The 18679-nt window shown below is 45.3% G+C and overlaps 1 protein-coding gene across 1 annotated transcript in view; it reads right to left on the bottom strand.

Moving 5' to 3' along the window:
* Positions 1-13987: 13987 nt before the first annotated feature.
* The window catches only part of LOC147125297 (G protein-coupled receptor 83-like), a 28904-nt gene continuing 24212 nt past the window's right edge, over positions 13988-18679 (bottom strand). Inside the window, exon 4 of the mRNA XM_086000804.1 lies at positions 13988-17196. Coding sequence (XP_085856930.1) covers positions 16572-17196 — 625 coding nt within the window. The 3' untranslated portion in view covers positions 13988-16571. The remainder of the gene's footprint in view (positions 17197-18679) is intronic.

The following is an 18679-nucleotide window of genomic DNA, read 5'->3' as shown; positions in this document are numbered from 1 at the left end:
CAGGCAGCGATTCCTCAGGTCCACAATGGCCCGGTTGGCTAACATGAAATCAGCTCCGAGGACTCCCCATCCTGGTTGCTCCCATTTCATTAGCACGCACTTCCACGTGGTGCGGAGGGACCCTAGCTCTATTCTCAGGGGTTTGGACATCACCCCCGCCTGCTCATTCCCTGTGAATCCCGTTAGGCTAAATGGGACCTTGTTAGACCAGGGTGAATTGGTCGGGTCTTCCGAATGGACCACCGTGCTGGAAGCTCCGGTGTCCACCAAATATCTCCCCTGCACCGTCTCCACCCCCATCTCAACACAGGGCCTGTCCCACTCATCAAAAGTGAGCGGACACAGGTACTCAGGCTGGGCGCGTTCTAGTCAGGGTGAAGGCGGACATGCGGGTGCGGTCGGGGTTATGCTGCTCATGGCAGTGTCTAGCCTTCCTTTGTCCTTCCCCAGCACCGTGCGAAGGGCGGCCACCAGAACATCAAACGGTTCATTGGTCGCCTCCTTCGCCTCGGTGACCTGGGGTTTTCGCACGGGAGGACCCCCTTTGCCTGACCCCCCCTTTTGGGCCGGGCAACCCCGCCTCCAGTGTCCCATCTTCCCACACTTAAAACAAGTCTTAGACTCGTCGGTGTTACCCCCTTCCTGACGCCATTCCTTCCTATCCCCCATACTGGCCTTCATCTCATGTACCCTCCCCTTGTGTTTGACCTCCTCCCGGGAACCAGCCTGAAAAGCTAAGCCCAATATCCGGAGCACGCCTGCCTCCGTGTTCGCGAGGTCCTCGGAGTCAAACCATGCTTCTGCCTTGGCTTTACTCTGTGGCAGGCTGTTTTCTGAGCCAGTGATTTCTGGGGACCCCTACCAGTTGCGCGCGGTCTGGCGCACTTCCAGTTGCCTTTGCATACACCGGCCATAGCCTGTCCGCAAATGCAGCTGGTGCCTCGCCGGCCAACTGTAGAGTCCGTTCCACTTGTGAGAACAGACTACCCTGGGTGTGCCCCATGGCTCTCAGGATCTCCTCTTCCATCCCCTCTGTGGTGCCTCGCCCCGTTTTTGTGGCTGCGGACAGGCTCTGCTACAGTTTCCCGTCAAGGGAGAGCAGCATCAGCCTGTGGATCTCACCCTCGCTACACCCGTTGATCCCCCCTACCTGCTCGACCTCCATAAAGTGAACTGAGGGGTCCCCATCCTGTTTTAGTTTGGGCAACTCTGCTACCATGGCTTACAACTGTGGGGTGGTGAATGGGACCACGTAATCGTTCTGTAGCGGGCCTGGTTCACCGTTTGGTGTGGGTGGACAGTACTTTTGCTGCCGCAGAGGATACATTGGTCTCAGTGGCACTTCCGGTGCCGGTGGGACTTCCCTGTCCTGAACCTTATCCTCTGCTTCCTGACCCTCCTCGTCCCACTCCACCCAGGTTTCCCTGGTGCCATTAAACAGACCATGCCTCTGGCACCAGACAAGGCTTGGGTCAATTTTCTAATCCTTTCTTTGCAGGGACCGTGATCAGAGTCTTCATAGCCCCTACTTCTAGCTACCTTATGAGCTATTTTAATGTCCCTTAGCTGACCCTCCAAACCGTCAGCTCTCGTTGTTAATCTTGCGTTCTCCTCCCGTAAGGCCTGCTCATTTAACCTGGCCTCCGTAACCTGGTGCCGCAGGTATTCCCCCATATTACGGGAGGTCTCTTCCTGCGTGCGTCTTTCCTGTCTTTCCTCGCGCAACTCCTCCACTAGTCTACTCCCGACTATCCCCCTCGCGTCTGTCTTGTCTTCAGACTCCTTCAACTCGTTTTTGAGCTTTTCAACCTGCTCCCGGAGCAGTTGAACTTGCTTTTGGAAGCACAGGAGCCAAATCGCCTTCTCTTTGGACTTCCTGTGCTCCTTGCTCCCTGTCCACTCTGCGGCCCTATCCTGGGGACGCTCAGAGCGCAACATCTCCAGCACCCATTGCTGGGATACGTTAACCTTTGTAAACACGTAGGAGGAAATTCTGTCCTCCATTCTGTATCCCTTGACCTCCAAACTGTCCATATCTAATCCACAACCTATCGTCCTGCCGCGGTCGCCAAATCTGTGACCGGTTTTTGCGGTGGCCAAATTCCTATGGCCCCTGCTGCAATTGGCAATTATTGTAAGTGGTTTCACCCCACCTGTAGTGAGCACGCAAACCCCCTTACTACAGGTTCTGGATGATAGGGATTACTGAGGACAGATTTGAACACGGACAGCGTTTTTGGGCAGTGTTTATTAAGGTTAACAAAAACCACTCCACTTGCATACAGTATAAGCGGTGTGAACACAACAGTACAGTTTAAAACAGTACAACCCTGACTTGTCCAACAAGCCCCTGCCATGCTGACATACCACGGCCTAAAAACACGCTCCTGTGAACTAAACTATCACAGGACCCTTCAAACGCTAAACCTCCTCTGGTTTGGTAGGAACATACAGGCACCCCCTCACACAGCTAAGTGTTCTTGTGGGTGTGTAGGCCTGGCAATGCTCACCTAGATTGCCCTTTTGATCTGGCTTGCAGCTTTCTCCCGTATGTCTTGGCTACCTGGTTCCATACCGGCCTTGCGGCATGCGAGCCCCAGCCTCAGTCGAAGTCTGTCTCGGTTGGAAGAGCAAGGCTCTGCTCCCCTTGATGTTCCGTTGTGTGGAGGGCAGGAGAGAGAGAGCGAGCTATCCAAACTGCTCTCTTTTATACCCCTCCAATACACAGACCGCAGTCTCTGGTATTAATGGACACATGGCCTGGGGGAATGGTTTTCGATCTCTTGAATGGTTTTTGATCTCTTTCCGATCTTCCTGTCAATTAACTTAACAAGTTCATCTTGACTAGAACAATGAGTCGTCAGCCTTGTTAATCAAGACTTGGGAGTGGGCCTCTCGGGCCAATGAACCCAAGGAATGTTTGTTTCCATACGAATGAGTCATCTCCAGCTTGAGTGGTTTGTCACTGCTCCCCCCCACCCCCCCCAAACAGCCTGTCCAGTTTTTAATAAGGGTTAAATCTAAAAATCCATGAAGTCTGCGCCGACTGCTACATTCTCTACATCTACCTAATCAAACCCTTTCATAATCTTAAAGACCGATATCAGGTCATCCTTCAGTCTTCTTTTTTCCAAGAGAAAAGAGCCCCAGTCTGTTCAATCTTTCCTGATAGGTATCACCTCTCAGTTTTGGTATCATTCTAGTAAATCTTTTTTTCACCCCTCCAGTGCCTCTATATCCTTTTTATAATATGGAGATCAGAACTGTTCGCAGTATTCCAAATCTGATCTAACCAAGGTTCTATACAAGTTTAACATAACTTTTTCAATTCTATCCCTCTAGAAATGAACCTCAGTGCTTTGTTTGCTTTATTTATGGCTTTATTAACCTGCGTCGCTAATTTTAATGATCCGTGTATCAGTACCCCCGGATCCCTCTGATCCTCGACCCCAGTTAGACACTTAGGCTGAATTTTCCCCTAAAAAAACAGGTGTGTTTGGAGCGTGGGGGCAGTTAAATTGAAAAAATGGGATTCCTGGCCCACGTCCGGTTTTAGTGGAGGCGGGACGGGGGCGGGTGACCAACCTGCTCCCAGGGGGCGGTACATCAATTTAAATATTGTAATGAGGCTGGAAACCTCTTTTCTCACCTCCATTTTGAATTTAACTGCCTGTGGACGGGTTTTGCACAATTTGTGAAACCCGACAGTTAAAGCGAGGCGGGGACTGCTGCATCCAGGAGCTAAGTGGATTTATACCTACCTGCTGGATCCAGGATCCCTATCTAACCCACCGCCCCCGTGATCGGAGACCCCACCACGAGGTTTCCGATCGTCCCCCCCCAGGCATCCAATCCCCACCATGAGGCCACCCTGCCACCCCCCCCAACCGATGATGCTGAGGCCAGCCAAATTCCTCCGATGGCCGAACCCGATCCTCTCTCCCCCCCCAGCCGCCGACCTCCTGCGATTCCTGACACCCCTCTTCCCGATCCCCGATCTAGTCCATGCCGATCACCAACCCCCCCCTGCCGATCCCCGATCCCTCCGATCCCTGGCCAACCCCAACTCCTGATCCCCGACCGATCCTCCAACCCCTTCCTTGTCCCCAATCCCCGGTCGAACCTGCAACCCCCACCTGATCCCCGGCCGAAACCCCCACCAATCACCGAGCCCCTCCGCCGATCCCCCGCCATGCCGACCCCCCTTGGCGTATCTTGACAGATCGCAAGTTGCGGATTTCGCGCATGCGGAAACCCGGAAGTTGCGGGGCCTTTCAAATGGGTTACGATGCCGTATTCTGAGAGTACGCTGTCAGGGACACCACAATTTCAGGGTCATTAAATCATAATCCTAGTCTCATTGCACCCAAACATAGTAAATCATCTAAACTGCTCTGAGGGTTAAATATTGCTTCCTCTGCAATGGTTGGGATAAACCGAGGGATCAACATTGCAGGGTCCCTGTTGGTGTGGTGGAGTGGCATTCTACATGCTTCAAATTGAACACCCCTGGTAGGCTGACTTGCAAGGAGCTCTTGTGTGAATTTCCTTTTTGTAACTGTTGTTGTGCCTGTTAGGATAAAATTTGGTTTAGGGGATATAAAGGGGTGGGCCTCAATATTTGACCAATATAATATGTCTGAAAGGTACCATGGGATACTTGACTATATTAACCCTTTTTAAAATAACATAAATAAATTTAGCTGACCAAAGACATCCTGAAGTGTTGCTTGTAATTACACTGAGTAACTGTTTAGAAAGAGCCTGTTCTTGGAAGAGATAAGAGTACAAAGGCATGATTAATGAATAGCAGCAAATAAGGCCTTGAAGAGTAGTCAGCCAGCTGCATAATTCACCCAGCCATGTCTCTGCTGAAAATACCTCCCCATACCGATAACAAGAGTAAGAGATAGCTCATGAATACAGAAGTTAGAATGAAGCCTCTGCAGTCCATAAGCTTCTTACTGACATATCCAGAGGGTACTCGAGTTCAAAGGACAGGCCTAATAGTTGATTGATTAATCATGTAAACCAATGAAGCATCAATATTCTCATGTATACACCCCCATTAGTAATAAGTGGGTGTTGTCTAATAAACTGTATAAACTAAGCTGTATTGCCACTTTTTCCCTTGAGAACGATGTCTCTAGCTAAGGGTAGCTGAGATAGTTCTCCCGTGTGCACTCGTAATAAAACTATTGATCTGGGTAACACCTGAGTCTGTTAGTTCTGTTTTACCTTCCAGGTTTTCCTCGCTTACAACTTGGTGTCAGAAGTGGGATACCGCCGGACTGCTGATCGATCCTCCACAACGACATACACGGAAGGGTGAGTAGCAATATTCACCCTTAACGTGGAGGTCCACGAGGCGGATCGGGGTAGCGGTGGTATAAAGAACAGCGAGTGGAGGAGCAACAGGCTTCTGGTGTGGACCAATAGGACGCGTTTTAAGGTATAAAGCCGCGCTTGACGTATTAAGCGGGAACAAACAGACCCGAGGAGTTTAGAAACTCTCGGGCGGGAAAGCGCTAAAGGGTTTAGAAACCCAGGCAGGAAAGCGCTAGAGGGTTTACAAATCCTCGAGGGAACGGGTTTAGAAACCTAGAATACGGAAATACCAGGTGACGATCCGGAGGGATTCAAGTTAAAGGGTGTTTAGAGTATAAGTGTTTGTCTGTTTAGAGTGTAAGTTTTGTGTCATTATTCCGATAAAGTATAAGATTGGATCCTTGAAAGTCACGGGGTGATCGACACGGACAAGGGTGGTGTACTATCTCAAACACCTAGCCTGAGCCTGAATTAAGAGGACGTAGTCCCACGTGATGGCCAGGATCAAGTAGGTGTCGGGAACAATAAACACCACAGGATCGTGATCCCGTGGTGAGTGAGTGTGCGCAAAATAAGTGTGTGTGGGTGAATGATAAAGTAACATAAGAACCATTGAGAAGTAAGTCGAAGCTATATAGAATGCCTAAAAAGGATGCAGAGATAAAGGAGGACGGACTGTCCCCGTGGGGAGATCCCGACTCCGTCACTCACTATGTAGCAGACAAAAATCAAAAACTTATCGAAACGATGAAAAAGAAAGGATGGGATCCCCAAGACAGTGCAGTGAGCCAAAGGGCTTGGTGGAGGGGACAAACCAAAGATAAAGAGGGAAAAGGGGGAATGGTAATCTTAGCTTGTTGCCAGAAACAATGTAAGGAATTGAAACAGAAGGGAGAGATAAAGAAGGAAAAAGATCTAATTTGCAGGTTAACCAATTTGAAAACTCAGCAAGGGAAAAGAAACAGAGATTTGGAAAGCCAGGCAAAGCTGCTGAGTCACCGATTTTTTTTAAAAAAGGAAAAAAAAATTTTTTTTTAATTTTATCGACATGGAAGTTATTAACATCTGTGCTGAGGCAAATAAAATACAAGATTTGCTGAGTGAAAGGAACCTTTAAAAAATGCTGGAATTTTAGTTTGTGTGAAAGTGTGTTAAAGTATGCAAGTTTTCCTGACTATGGAGGTTTAAGAAGTTACAATATTCCTTTGTCTGAAAGTCTGTCCTTAAAAAAAAAGAAAAATGTCTGTTGTGTGTTTTAGCTCCACCCACTTCTCTGTGTTAAAAAAGCATTTAACCCTTTTGTCTTGTCTTGGATTTTGGAAGTTTTAAGAATGTGCGAATAAGATTGTGCCCCAGAATGAAAAAGAACTACTACAATTTAAGTTAAGCTGGTGTGTAAAAACTGAGAAGAGCAACAAAAAGTTTGTTTAACAAAAGATTAAGTTTCAGTCTAAGATTTAACCTTGGAGTCGTGGTTGCTATGGTGAAATTTTCCAAAGTAGTTTGATTTTTCTCCAGTTATATCCAATGTTTTTACAGTATTTTGGAAAGTCATCTGAAGAAAGGACAATAAGAAATATGATGTAATTTACTGTTTTCTGCAAGAATGTGCTATTTTGTTTTGTTTTGTCTGTTCATTATTTTACAGAAGGTAAGCTTCAGCCTTGAAGTTACAGTTGCCAGTGTGCCTGGAAGAAAATGAATTTGAATGTGAATGTTTATAAGGCATGAGTGATTGTTTCTTTGTTAAAATGGCTTCCTTGTTTCTTTTCCAAGTGATACTGGTTAGTTAAAAAAAATTGATCTGGATTAAATTTGAGTTATGAGGTAAATTAACCTATTAAAACCAGACTTTCATTGTGGCCATGGTGAAATTCTGGATGGTGTAAATTTGTACAGACCGTATTGAATAAGATAACTCCACTCCGCAAGAATATCCGATAGTGGCAGGTCCCTCTACAATATTTAATTGACTATGGTACTGGGAGCCCTACAGAATGCGGGACTAAAGGTAAACCCTAGAAAGGTACAGGTAGGGAAGGACAAAGTAATCTACCTAGGATACATAAATCAAAGGGAAGAGACAAATGCCCAAAGACAGATGGGAGGGGCACTAGGACCAAGAGGAAAGCTAGCGGGAGCAGCACGCAACCACTGGCTGCGTACTTTGATTTCTCACAGTCCCATACTTACAAGCAGCTAGAGATGGCAGCAGGAAGGAACAATGCCACAGAGGGGAGGGGGTCAAGCAGGTATTAGGGCTATTTAATTATTGCCGGAACTTTACCCCAGAATATGCAGAAATGGTCCAGCCTATACAGGATTTGATCAAAGGGGGAAACCATCCCAGGAGCTGGTGGACTGGTGGCCCGGAATGAAACAAGCTGTGGACAGATTCTGTAGACACTGCCCCATATGTGCACAGTATAACATAGGGAAACCTGTCAAGGTAAAGTGGGGACATCAGCCGAGACCAAGAGGCCCATGGGAAAAGTTGCAGATAGACTTTACTGGACCTCTACCAAAATCAAAGGCAACAATGTACTGTTTGGTAATAATAGATCAATTTACTAGATGGGTTGAAGCATTCGCCACTAGAGATTGTATGGCAACAACAGTAGCACGAATAATGGCAGAGGAGGTAGTACCACGATGGGGGGTCCCACTGCAGATTGATTCAGACCAGGGAATGCACTTTACAGGGAAGGTTATAAAGGAAACATGCGCATTATTAGGTATCAAAGGTTCCACATACCATACCACCCTCAGAATTCAGGGATGGTGGAAAGGATGAACTGGACTTTGAAATTATCCTTAGCCAAAGCAATAGAAGACACAGGAAAGGGATGGGCAGAGTTACTCCCGAGTATACTGATGAGACTTAGGGTGACCCCGAATAGAACTACGGGGCTAACGCCTTTTGAACTAATGACCAGACGAGCAATGACACTGCCGGAAGGAGTCGCTACCGGGGGTGAGGATGTAGGGCCCCGGAAGGATAGAATTAGGAGATTTATTAAACAATTGTGTTACACGCTCTCAGACATGAGGCCAAAGACCAACAGATTATACAGGATCTAGAACCGGATACACGGGATGACCAGAAGGAGGTCCCAGCAATAGGTAGCAAAGTGATGGCAAAAATAATACCAGCCAAACCAGGGTTAGCACCTAGATGGTCAGGACCATACGAGGTATTGATGAACAGTGACACATGCGCTTGTATAGATGTGTCCGGAACGGGTAAAGGAAGGTGGAAGCACTGGACTCAGTTAAAAATATATAACAAAGACAATGAGTAAGCCAGAGATGGTGCTTTTTGAGGAGAGTGAGGAGTATGCTAGAAGGTATAAAGAATGGAAAGGGGAGTTACTACATATATCAATGGCTGTGTATGATGATAATGTTATATGCCGTAGTTTGCATCTTCAGGTATGTCTGGAGACAGAGCCACAGAACAAGAAATGAACCAGATGTACGGCATTTTGAACTGATAGAATTATTCTACTATTATCCATTCTAACTGGCTGGTGACGACCAGCCCCCTTTTTGTAATTACAGGAACATTGGACATCCAGAATGAGGTGGAATGTCCTCGCCCTGATCCTAGGGATGAACATAAGTATTGCCATTGTCCAGGGGGTTTAATAATAAGAAAAACACAAGATGAGGTGTATTTTAGTGTAACACATAGAGTTATTAAGCTTGCCATTAATATGAGTTCTTTTGAGATGCCCGCGATGTGTAACAATCATACAAAACAAATATGGAACTCACTGTGGGTAAAACAATTAGAGGGTCCACAGGGAAAGTCTATCTTACAAAGACGTAAGAAACAGGGAGTATTGGAAATGGCCAGAGCAGGGTATGCAGCCGGGTTAGCAACAGTTAATAGCTTGGACATAGAAGGAGTAAACGAAGGAGTAGAAGAACTACAAGCAAAAATAGAGAAGTTACTAAAACAAGCCACTGGAAATATCCAACAATTGGCACTGCCATGAAAACAAACGATAATACAATTGTTGGGGGTGGAAGAGATAGTAGCCCCCCATGCAGAAACAATCAATACAATTATTGATTGACTTAACAATGCTTCTCACCAAATCCATAAGGAATTAATATGTGCCATGTATGGCTCATGGCTATTGTCGAATGCTCAGCATAACATGAGGCAAATAAATAACGGACAGATCCCTGATTGGATTACTAATAAAGATCTGGAACTGTAGGGGGTGGCTTGTGGCATGTGCGCCTAGTCAGCTTCGCCTCTGACTGTCCCTTGAGCGGTTCGAATCGCTCCCACACCCCTGGGTTCTAGACACCAGACTTAGGTACAGGCAGCGATGCAGAAAATCCAGTAGACAAGTGGTTTGGTGTAAGAAAGCCAAGATTTTATTAAAACAGAATAAAACACAGTCTTATGAGAAGTTACTGATATGAAATACAGGCATAAACAATTACACTTATATGGGAATGGGGAACACACGGCACATCGAGGGAAAACAACAACATTAACAATCCCCTTAACCTTATCCCACCCACTATACCTAACTAGATTAAGCTATGAGGGGTCAGGAATTCATGCTCACCGATCCAAAACCTGTTGCTTTAACGTTGTGAGTTTTGAGGTTTGGTCTTCTGTCCTTTGAGGTACTCCGTCGCCACGTGGTCTCAGGGCGCGGTGCTGGAGTTGTTGCTGCGACACACCTTCCCTCTCCTCAGCTACCGTCATCGTCTCATCGCGATGGGTTCTCTTCTTCTTCTCCCTCGGGCGGTCGTAGGCGGTAACGTTGCGGTTGTGGGGCGGTTGGCGGTCTTTATTGCTTATTCGATTTTACTACCCATCCTTTGAACGCCAGCATATTCGTTATGGCGTGGACACCTGCGTCTAACGCCAGCTTATTCGCAGTGTTCAAATGCCAACTAATTCTCACTGTCCATACATATACTTTCTTCCCCAAGCGCCAGCTTATAACTAGGCGTTTGTTTTTTTTACCAATGTGTCTTCTGCTGCCCTTCTCTGCTCTTGTCGGGTCTTTACCTTCTTCTTCGTCTCGTCTCGTTTCGTCTGCCCCTTTTTGTGGCCCGTGTGTCCTGTATGACTTTGAACTCGGGTCTCGTTCCCCTCCCGCGGTTGGTATGGATGTCCTTGGTTGTTAAAAAAAAATGCGGGGAGCGAGAAGAGAACCCGCCACGAGGCCAGGGCACGAGTACGAGCGGCAGCAGCTCAAGACCAAACAAGAGGTCAGAGTCAAGAGAGCGATTGCTACTGATGGGCCTCCAATTATACCCGTTTCTTCCACTCCTTATCTGCGCGCCAAATCAGGTCAGGCCATTGTTTAACTTTTGGCGGGCTGTTTTAAATGATTACAACCATTTTTTAACTACTTTAGGAGTGGGTATCTCCGGGTCTAATGGCCCCGATGTCCTGGTTGCTTTGTCATGGATGAGACTTAATTGTCCCCATCCTACCTTGATGGCTACTGTGAGCTGTTATCGATTAAACATGCAGGAAGCTAATGGCCACAATCATGGGCCCATTTAGATTGATTCGATTCGAGTCAAATAAATGCATATTCTGTATTTACTTTGTCTGGCTGGGCTCTAAAGAGTCTCTGATCACAAATTCCTGCATTTTAATGTCCCGTCTCCAGGCCTGCTTGCTGCCAGAGCCTTGCTTTTAAAAATCCTGTCAATGTTGGTCACGAGGTTTACAGAAGCCATTTTGGGTACCCTGGTTTTAAATAACTTGTCCATAACAGGGTCCCTTGATCCATAACTTGGGGAGTGCGGGAATTTTGAGAACCCCGCAACTTACACTCCCCCCTGTTGATACTAAACTTGCTTTAAGTATCATCCTGATGAGGTGAGCAAAATTTCCGACCCTCCATAGTTTAACAATACTGGTACCAATCAGGATATTAACTGTACCATGGAGGCCCTAGAGGCGGATTTAAAACCCACTCAAGTGGCATATGCCGGAAAGGGTGAATATTGTGTTACAACTAATTTGAAAATGTTTAAATATGCCAATCTAACTTGTGATATTCCAAGTTTAGAGTTCTGCTTCACTCCTGAAATCCCGGTACAGATTGGACATGAGGAATTGGTGGAGATACACCAGCATAACCTCACCACCTTACAAGTTTCTGAAAATATCAAGAAAGACTAAAAGGACTATCAGAACACATTTGGGTATCCGATACCCCCGTTGCCTGAACACTTGAAAGTATTGCGAATGGGGATACGCCTCACCCAGAAGGTTTATTATAATCTACAACAGAGCAGTAAAAACATTAAGTATGACATTCACCAAATTTAAGTCACCACTTGGTGGGATGACCTCTGGAGTTGGGGACTGAATATATAGATCCATCCTTGGATTAGATTAATCTCACATGTATTAGTAGTAGTGCAGTTTGTTGTAATGTGCTTCTTGATTTTCATGGCCTGTAATAAATGTCGTAGGCAGAGGATGAAAAGGTTGGCAAAGGCAGTAAAACAGAGCCTGGGTGAGAATGTCCCCAGTGTCTCTTTGATCTCAACAAAGAACACGTCTGAGTGGTATCGAGAGGAGTATCTAACAGGGTAAGGTGCATATAGAAGGGGAGACAATCATAGTTTGATAGAACCATCAGATGTTCTGCCTCTCTTCCACCCGGACTGGTGGCCACCACAAAGGAAACCTGGCTAAGATGAGGTACAGCATCTTGCATATGTAAATATCCAGGGGATGCTTAGGTGTTTACAAGAGGGCAACACCAAGCGGGGCACACCAATGGGCAACCATGGGTGATGGATAAGGGTTGGCTACCTTGGGCTGAGCCAAGGGCCAAAAGGGGGGATTGTTAGGATAAAATTTGGTTATGGGGAAATAAAGGGGTGGGCCTCAATATTTAACTGGTATAATATGTCTGAAAGGTACCATTCAGTCTTGTTAGGCTGGAAAACAAACGCAAAGCACCATGGGATACTTGGCTATATTAACCCTTTTTAAAATAACATAAATAAATTTAGCTGACCAAAGACATTCTGAAGTGTTGCTTGTAATTACACTGAGTAGCTGTTTAGAAAGAGCCTGTTCTTGGAAGAGATAAGAGTACAAAGGCACGATTAATGAATAGCAGCAAATAAGGCCTTGAAGAGTAGTCAGCCGGCTGCATAATTCAATGTGGCTTTGTATTCATCCAGCCATGTCTCTGCTGAAAATACCTCCCCATACCGATAACTCTGGCTCATGAATACAGAAGTTAGAATGAAGCCTCTGCAGTCCATAAGCTTCTTACTGACATATCCAGAGGGTACGCGAGTTCAAAGGACAGGCCTAATAGTTGATTGATTAATCATGTAAACCAATGAAGCATCAATATTCTCATGTATACACCCCCATTAGTAATAAGTGGGTGTTGTCTAATAAACTGTATAAACTAAGCTGTATTGCCACTTTTTCCCTTGAGAACGATGTCTCTAGCTAAGGGTAGCTGAGATAGTTCTCACGTGTGCACTCGCAATAAAGCTATTGATCTGGATAACACCCGAGTCTGTAAGTTGTTTTACCTTCCAGATTTTCCTCGCTTACAGTGCCTACAGGTTGACATATACACATTCTCATCTACAAGATGCACTGCAGCAACTCGCCAAGGCTTCTTCGGCAGCACCTCCCAAACCCGCGAACTCTTCTACCTAAAAGGACAAGGCCAGCAGGCACATGGGAACACCACCACCTCCAAATTCCTCTCCAAGTCACACACCATCCTGACTTAGAAGTATATCACCGATCCTTCATTGTCGTTGGGTCAAAATCCTGGAACTCCCTCCCTAACAGCACTGTGGGAGTACCTTCACCACACGGACTGCAGCGGTTCAAGAAGGCGGTTCACCACCACCTTCTCAAGGGCAATTAGGGATGGGTAATAAATGCTAGCCTTGCCAGTGACGCCCACATCCCAAAAAAAGAAATTAAAAAAAAAATTCTCATTGTATCTTTGCCATATAAGTATATACCTGTGGGTGCTAAGCATTTATTGCCCTGGTTCTCTCATTCCAATATCTCTCATTGCACTGGTTAATAGCTTCCTATTTGTTTATATGTTCAAGGTAGAATTGATTAGAAGTTGTCAGGGCTAACTTTCTTGAATGTCTACTCATGACGCATGCTTGTCTTGCATAACATCAGCGTTGTTCTTACTTTAGCAGCTTTTTTGAGATCTGCCATCTTCTTTTACACAATCTGCCTGATCCTGTAGATTGGGGAGACAGCATTAACCCTTTCAGCAGTGGCCTCCTATGCCTGCTGCAGCAGATGCTTCTGCGAGAATGCTCATCTCCGTCATATATGGTCTCCCTCTTTCAAGTTGTGTTTTCATGGCCTAGTGATTAAAGTGGGATTTTTTTGCCCCCTGGGCTCCATTCTACAGAATAATCACTCAGTAAACAGCTTCACTGGGCTTTCATGCTCTATTTCAGGGGTGCAAGTGGCTAACACTGATTAAAACTTCTGTCATAATAATTGATCCTGTGCCCCATTGGATGTCCCATGTGCGTTTATTTTAATGCATGTCACATTACAGACAAGTTGAACTACAAAACTGCAGATTCAGGACCATGCTTAATCACACTGGAAAGCACAGCAATGTTCAATTAACCCTTTCTTAGCGCAAATACATTTTGAGCTCTAATTTCTTATGAAGGCTAAAACTAAGATTTTAATTATCTCTAGGTCTAAAACACTGCTTGATAGTCTATGACTGAAATGGGCAAATAAAGTCCTAACTGACCCAAGCTTATTTCTCAACATTTCTTCTGGGCTTGGGAGTTGAAAATAACCCTTGTGAATGGCAGTCAACATGGTTGCAGAAGGAGGAGATTCCCCCCTAAAAATCCTCCTAGACCTTTTTGAGGAAGTGACCTCCCAAGTGGACATTGGAGGACGCAGTGTGCGTGGACTTCCAATAAGCCTGTCCACAAACTCTTGCATCAAAGGCTGTACATGAGACAGTGGTTATCCTAGTTGAGGGAGTGATATACTAAGTGGAATGCACCGGGCTGGGGCCTTCACTGTTTCCAATCTACATAAACAGCACCGATTCAAAAACACAATGGGGGAAAAATTCAGTATCGCCCCGTTTGGGGCACGCTTATCGTCTGGGCGCAAAGATTAGCGCCTGGCGCTAATTATCATCTCCGACTGCAAACTTGGCTTTTATCGCCCTTGGAGGTGATTGGAGTGCTAAATCAGGCGATTCACACCTGTCTTAAGGCGCAAAGGCCGAGGAGTGAGGCGCTACCGCAGAGCGCTGGCGGAGCTCATGTGATGTCAATCAGCAATGGAACAGAGACACAATGGCACCGGCCAGTTCTTAAAGGGGAGGGTCGATCTTGCTCTCCATCCACATCCTGCTCATTGCAGCCTTGAATCTCGGCCTGGAGAGGCCTGTACATTAAATCTGCTGGAAAGAACAATGGGAAAACCCAGGGAAAGAGCTCAGAGTGCAGCCCCCACAGTCTCTTCTAAATCGATAAAAGGATGGGCAAATCAAAATGAACCTGCAAACTGTTGCTCAGTACCCAAAACTCCTTCACACAGCGTTGAATCTCTCCAGAAGACTCTCTCTCTCTCTCTATAAATACGCGGTGCAAAAATGTCACCAACAAAAAAAGGCAGGAAGCGGTCGCCTTTAAATAGCGCTCCCCCAGTCCCTTCCTGACTGCAAAACGCTCCCCTCAACCTGTCGTTGCTAGCGGCAGGCAGTAAGGCAGGGGGCGCCACTCAATATCTGGTCCGGGGCACTGCACACTCGACTGACGTCACGATCTGCAGGCGCAGGAGATCGTGGCGGTAATGTTTAGCGCCGCTGCAAAATGTCTAGTTAATTTTGTGAGCCGTGCCCGGGCGCTCGTTGCTTTGTGCCCCATTAGCGCCCTCTTAAGGCGCTAACGGGAGACGCAAACTAACTGAATTTTTCCCCCAATTTGAATTGGTCAAATTCGCAAGTGCTGCTATTTTGAGGGAGGCAAGCCATAGGTTTCTATGGAATGACGAGCTAGACGGGTTGAGTGGCCTACCTTGTTCTTCTGTGGCCTTTTATCCTCAAAATAAAACAATTATGATCATTTGTGAAACATAAATTTTGAAAAGCATAATTTTTGGAAACATTTGAAGTTAAAAAAAGTACATTTTTGACTCCCCCCTCCCCCCAACCCCAGACTAAACTAAAATATGACAAAAAATTGAAAACAAAATATTAAAGACTATAGATAACATAAGAGTAAATCCAAGATCCAGAGGTAAAACTAAGACCGAAAATTATATCTAGGATTAAACAATGGATACTCGAGTTAATAATATGCACACTTTCTGCCAGTTGTACACATGTCCACAGAGGCAAGGACACACTAAGGAATCAAATTATTTCATTGATCTGCGCACTCAGGCATGCAGTCTAATCTGAGACAATAACTTCCAGTTTTAATTTATTTTCTTTAACCAAGTAAAATCACCACATCACAGAACAGGACACCACGTTTTATAGGAATGCATTCATACCATTGATATTCATGCTCTTTATACAATTTCTTGATCAGAACTGCAGTGACTCAATACAACGATAATTAAGCTTACAACACCCAATACATAATTCCGGCAAGAAGCACTGGTCGAACTAATAAATTACATATTTTCACCAGATTAAGCTAATGTTTTCTGAACTAGATACAGCAATTCAGGAATCCTTTCTACCTTTCAACAAATCTCCCATAACTTCCTGGGAAATTGGGTCATTCTTCAATGTCTGCCGGTCTGAATTGTCCGCTCCTCATTAAAGGGGTACAGTAGTGTAGTGGTTACATTACTGGACTAGTCAGCCAGAGGCCTGGATTACTAATTAGCTCAAATGTGAGAATTTGAAATTCGTTTCTAAAAAACGGTAAAATGCAGGTATCAGTAAAAAGTGGGCATCTGTTGGATTCTTATAAAACCCCAACTGGTTCACTAGTGTCCTTTAGGAAAGGAAACCTACTGTCTTTACCATGTCAGGCCTCTCAAGTGGTCTACCAAGCCACACGATTGTATCAAACCGCTATAGCGGCCCATCACCACCTTCTCAGGGCAACTCGGGTTGGGCAATAAATCCTGGCCTTGCCAGAGATGCTCACATCCCAAGAATGAATTTTAAAAAATTGGGAAACCCTGGACATATCCTGGTTATAGAATTATGGTTGTTAAACTGTCCTCCCTTTCCAGTTTAGCTTACAGTCACAATGGGTTCCACAATGGAAATATCGGTCCTTGCAGAGTTTGTGTTGGTGCTAAACCTCAAGCTCTGAGCTTGATTGATTCTCGTGTGGCTTCTGCCTTCAATCCATGCCTGCCTGTAGGGAGGGGATGTGTAGGGAAGGGGTTGCGCGTGAGTGGCTCTTCTCCTTTTGCACATATTCAACAAGGATTTGAGTTCAGATCGGAAATTGCCGTTAAGCCAACAGTAGATGAAGGGGTTGTAGCAAGTGCTGCTCATGGCAAACCAGTGGAAAGCAAAGTATAGGGCGTTGTTGGTGTTGATGGCCTTGCTGGAGATGAGCACCACGTAGCAGTTCAGGGGAAACCAACAGACAGCAAACACCACCACCACCAGCATCAGCATCTTCAGCGTCATCTTCTTCTTACGTCTGTGGGCAAAGTACTGCTCCACAGTGATGTCTCCGATGGCATTCCGCAGCCAGAGCTTCTTTGCCACTGCTGTGTAGGCCACGGTTATAATCAAGAGTGGCAAAACATATAGGAGAATGAAAGTGGACAGGTCCATGTACTTCCAGTACAGATCTGCTGGCTGTGGGAAGTTGTGGAGACATAAACTTCGCACTCTCTCTTTTCTGGAATACAGAATAGGCAAGTGATTTCCTTAGTTAATGAGTACACAAGGGAGTAGAAATTTCTCGTGGGTTGTTGAGCAAAACTGGCGGTATTGCATTGGCCACCCATTATACACCACACCCGTTATTCAGTCCCATTGACCTCAATGGAGCTGACTATCAGGAATAATAAGGGGAAAAAAACACTAGTGGGTGTAGTCTATAGGCCTCCGAACAGTTGCAACTCTGTTGGACGGAGTATTAATCAGGAAATAGTTGAGGCTTGTAATAAGGGAACAGCTATAATTATGGGGGATTTTAATTATCATATTAACTGGACAAATCAAATTGGGCAGAGCAGCCTTGAGGAAGAGTTCATTGAGTGTATTAGGGATGGGTTTCTTGAGCAGTATGTAACTGAACCGACCAGGGGGCAAGCAACCTTAGATTTGGTCCTGTGTAATGAGACAGGATTAATTAAAAATGTCCTAGTAAAGGATCCCCTTGGAATGAGTGACCATAACATGGTTGAGTTCCATATTCAATTAGAGGGTGAGAAGGTTGGATCTCAAACAAGCGTGCTGAGCTTGAATAAAGGAGACTATGAAGGTATGAGAGCGGAATTAATTAGAGTGGACTGGGAAAATAGATTAAAGGGTAAGACGGTACATGACCAGTGGTGTACATTTAAGGAGTTATTTTACAACTTCCAAAAAAAATATATTCCACTGAGAAAAAAAGGGTGTAAAAGAAAAGATAGCCATCCGTGGCTAAGTAAAGTAATTAAGGATAGTATCCGACTAAAAACAAGGGCATATAAGGTAGCCAAATCTAGTGGGAGGATGGAAGATTGGGAAGTCTTTAAAAGACAGCAAAAAATAACAAAAAGATTGATTAAGAAAGGGAAGATAGATTATGAAAGTAAATTAGCAAAAAATATAAAAACAGACAGTAAAAGTTTCTATAGTTATATAAAAAGAAAAAGGGTGGCTAAAGTAAATGTTGGTCCCTTAGAGGATGAGACCGGGAAATTAATGGTGGGAAACATGGAGATGGCAAAAACACTGAACAATTATTTTGTATCAGTCTTTACAGTAGAGGACACTAAGAATATCCCAACACTGGACAAACAGGGGGCTCTAGGGGGGGAGGAACTAAATACGATTAAAATCACTAAGGAAGTGGTACTTGGTAAAATAATGGGACTCAAGGCGGATAAATCCCCTGGACCTGATGGTTTGCATCCCAGGGTCTTGAGGGAAGTAGCGGTAGGGATTGTGGATGCATTGGTAATAATTTTCCAAAACTCACTGGACTCAGCAAAGGTCCCGGCAGATTGGAAAACTGCTAATGTAACACCCTTATTTAAAAAGGGTAGTAGGCAGAAGGCTGGAAACTATAGACCTGTTAGCCTAACATCTGTGGTTGGTAAAATGTTAGAGTCCATTATTAAGGAGACAGTAACGGGACATTTGGATAAACATAATTTAATAGGGCAAACTCA

This window comes from Somniosus microcephalus, chromosome 1 (genome assembly GCF_052327205.1).
Source record: "Somniosus microcephalus isolate GS21.2 chromosome 1, FLI_Smic_1.0, whole genome shotgun sequence".
In the NCBI taxonomy this organism is placed as follows: Eukaryota; Metazoa; Chordata; class Chondrichthyes; order Squaliformes; family Somniosidae; genus Somniosus; species Somniosus microcephalus.
This window is presented reverse-complemented; position numbering and strand designations above follow the sequence as displayed.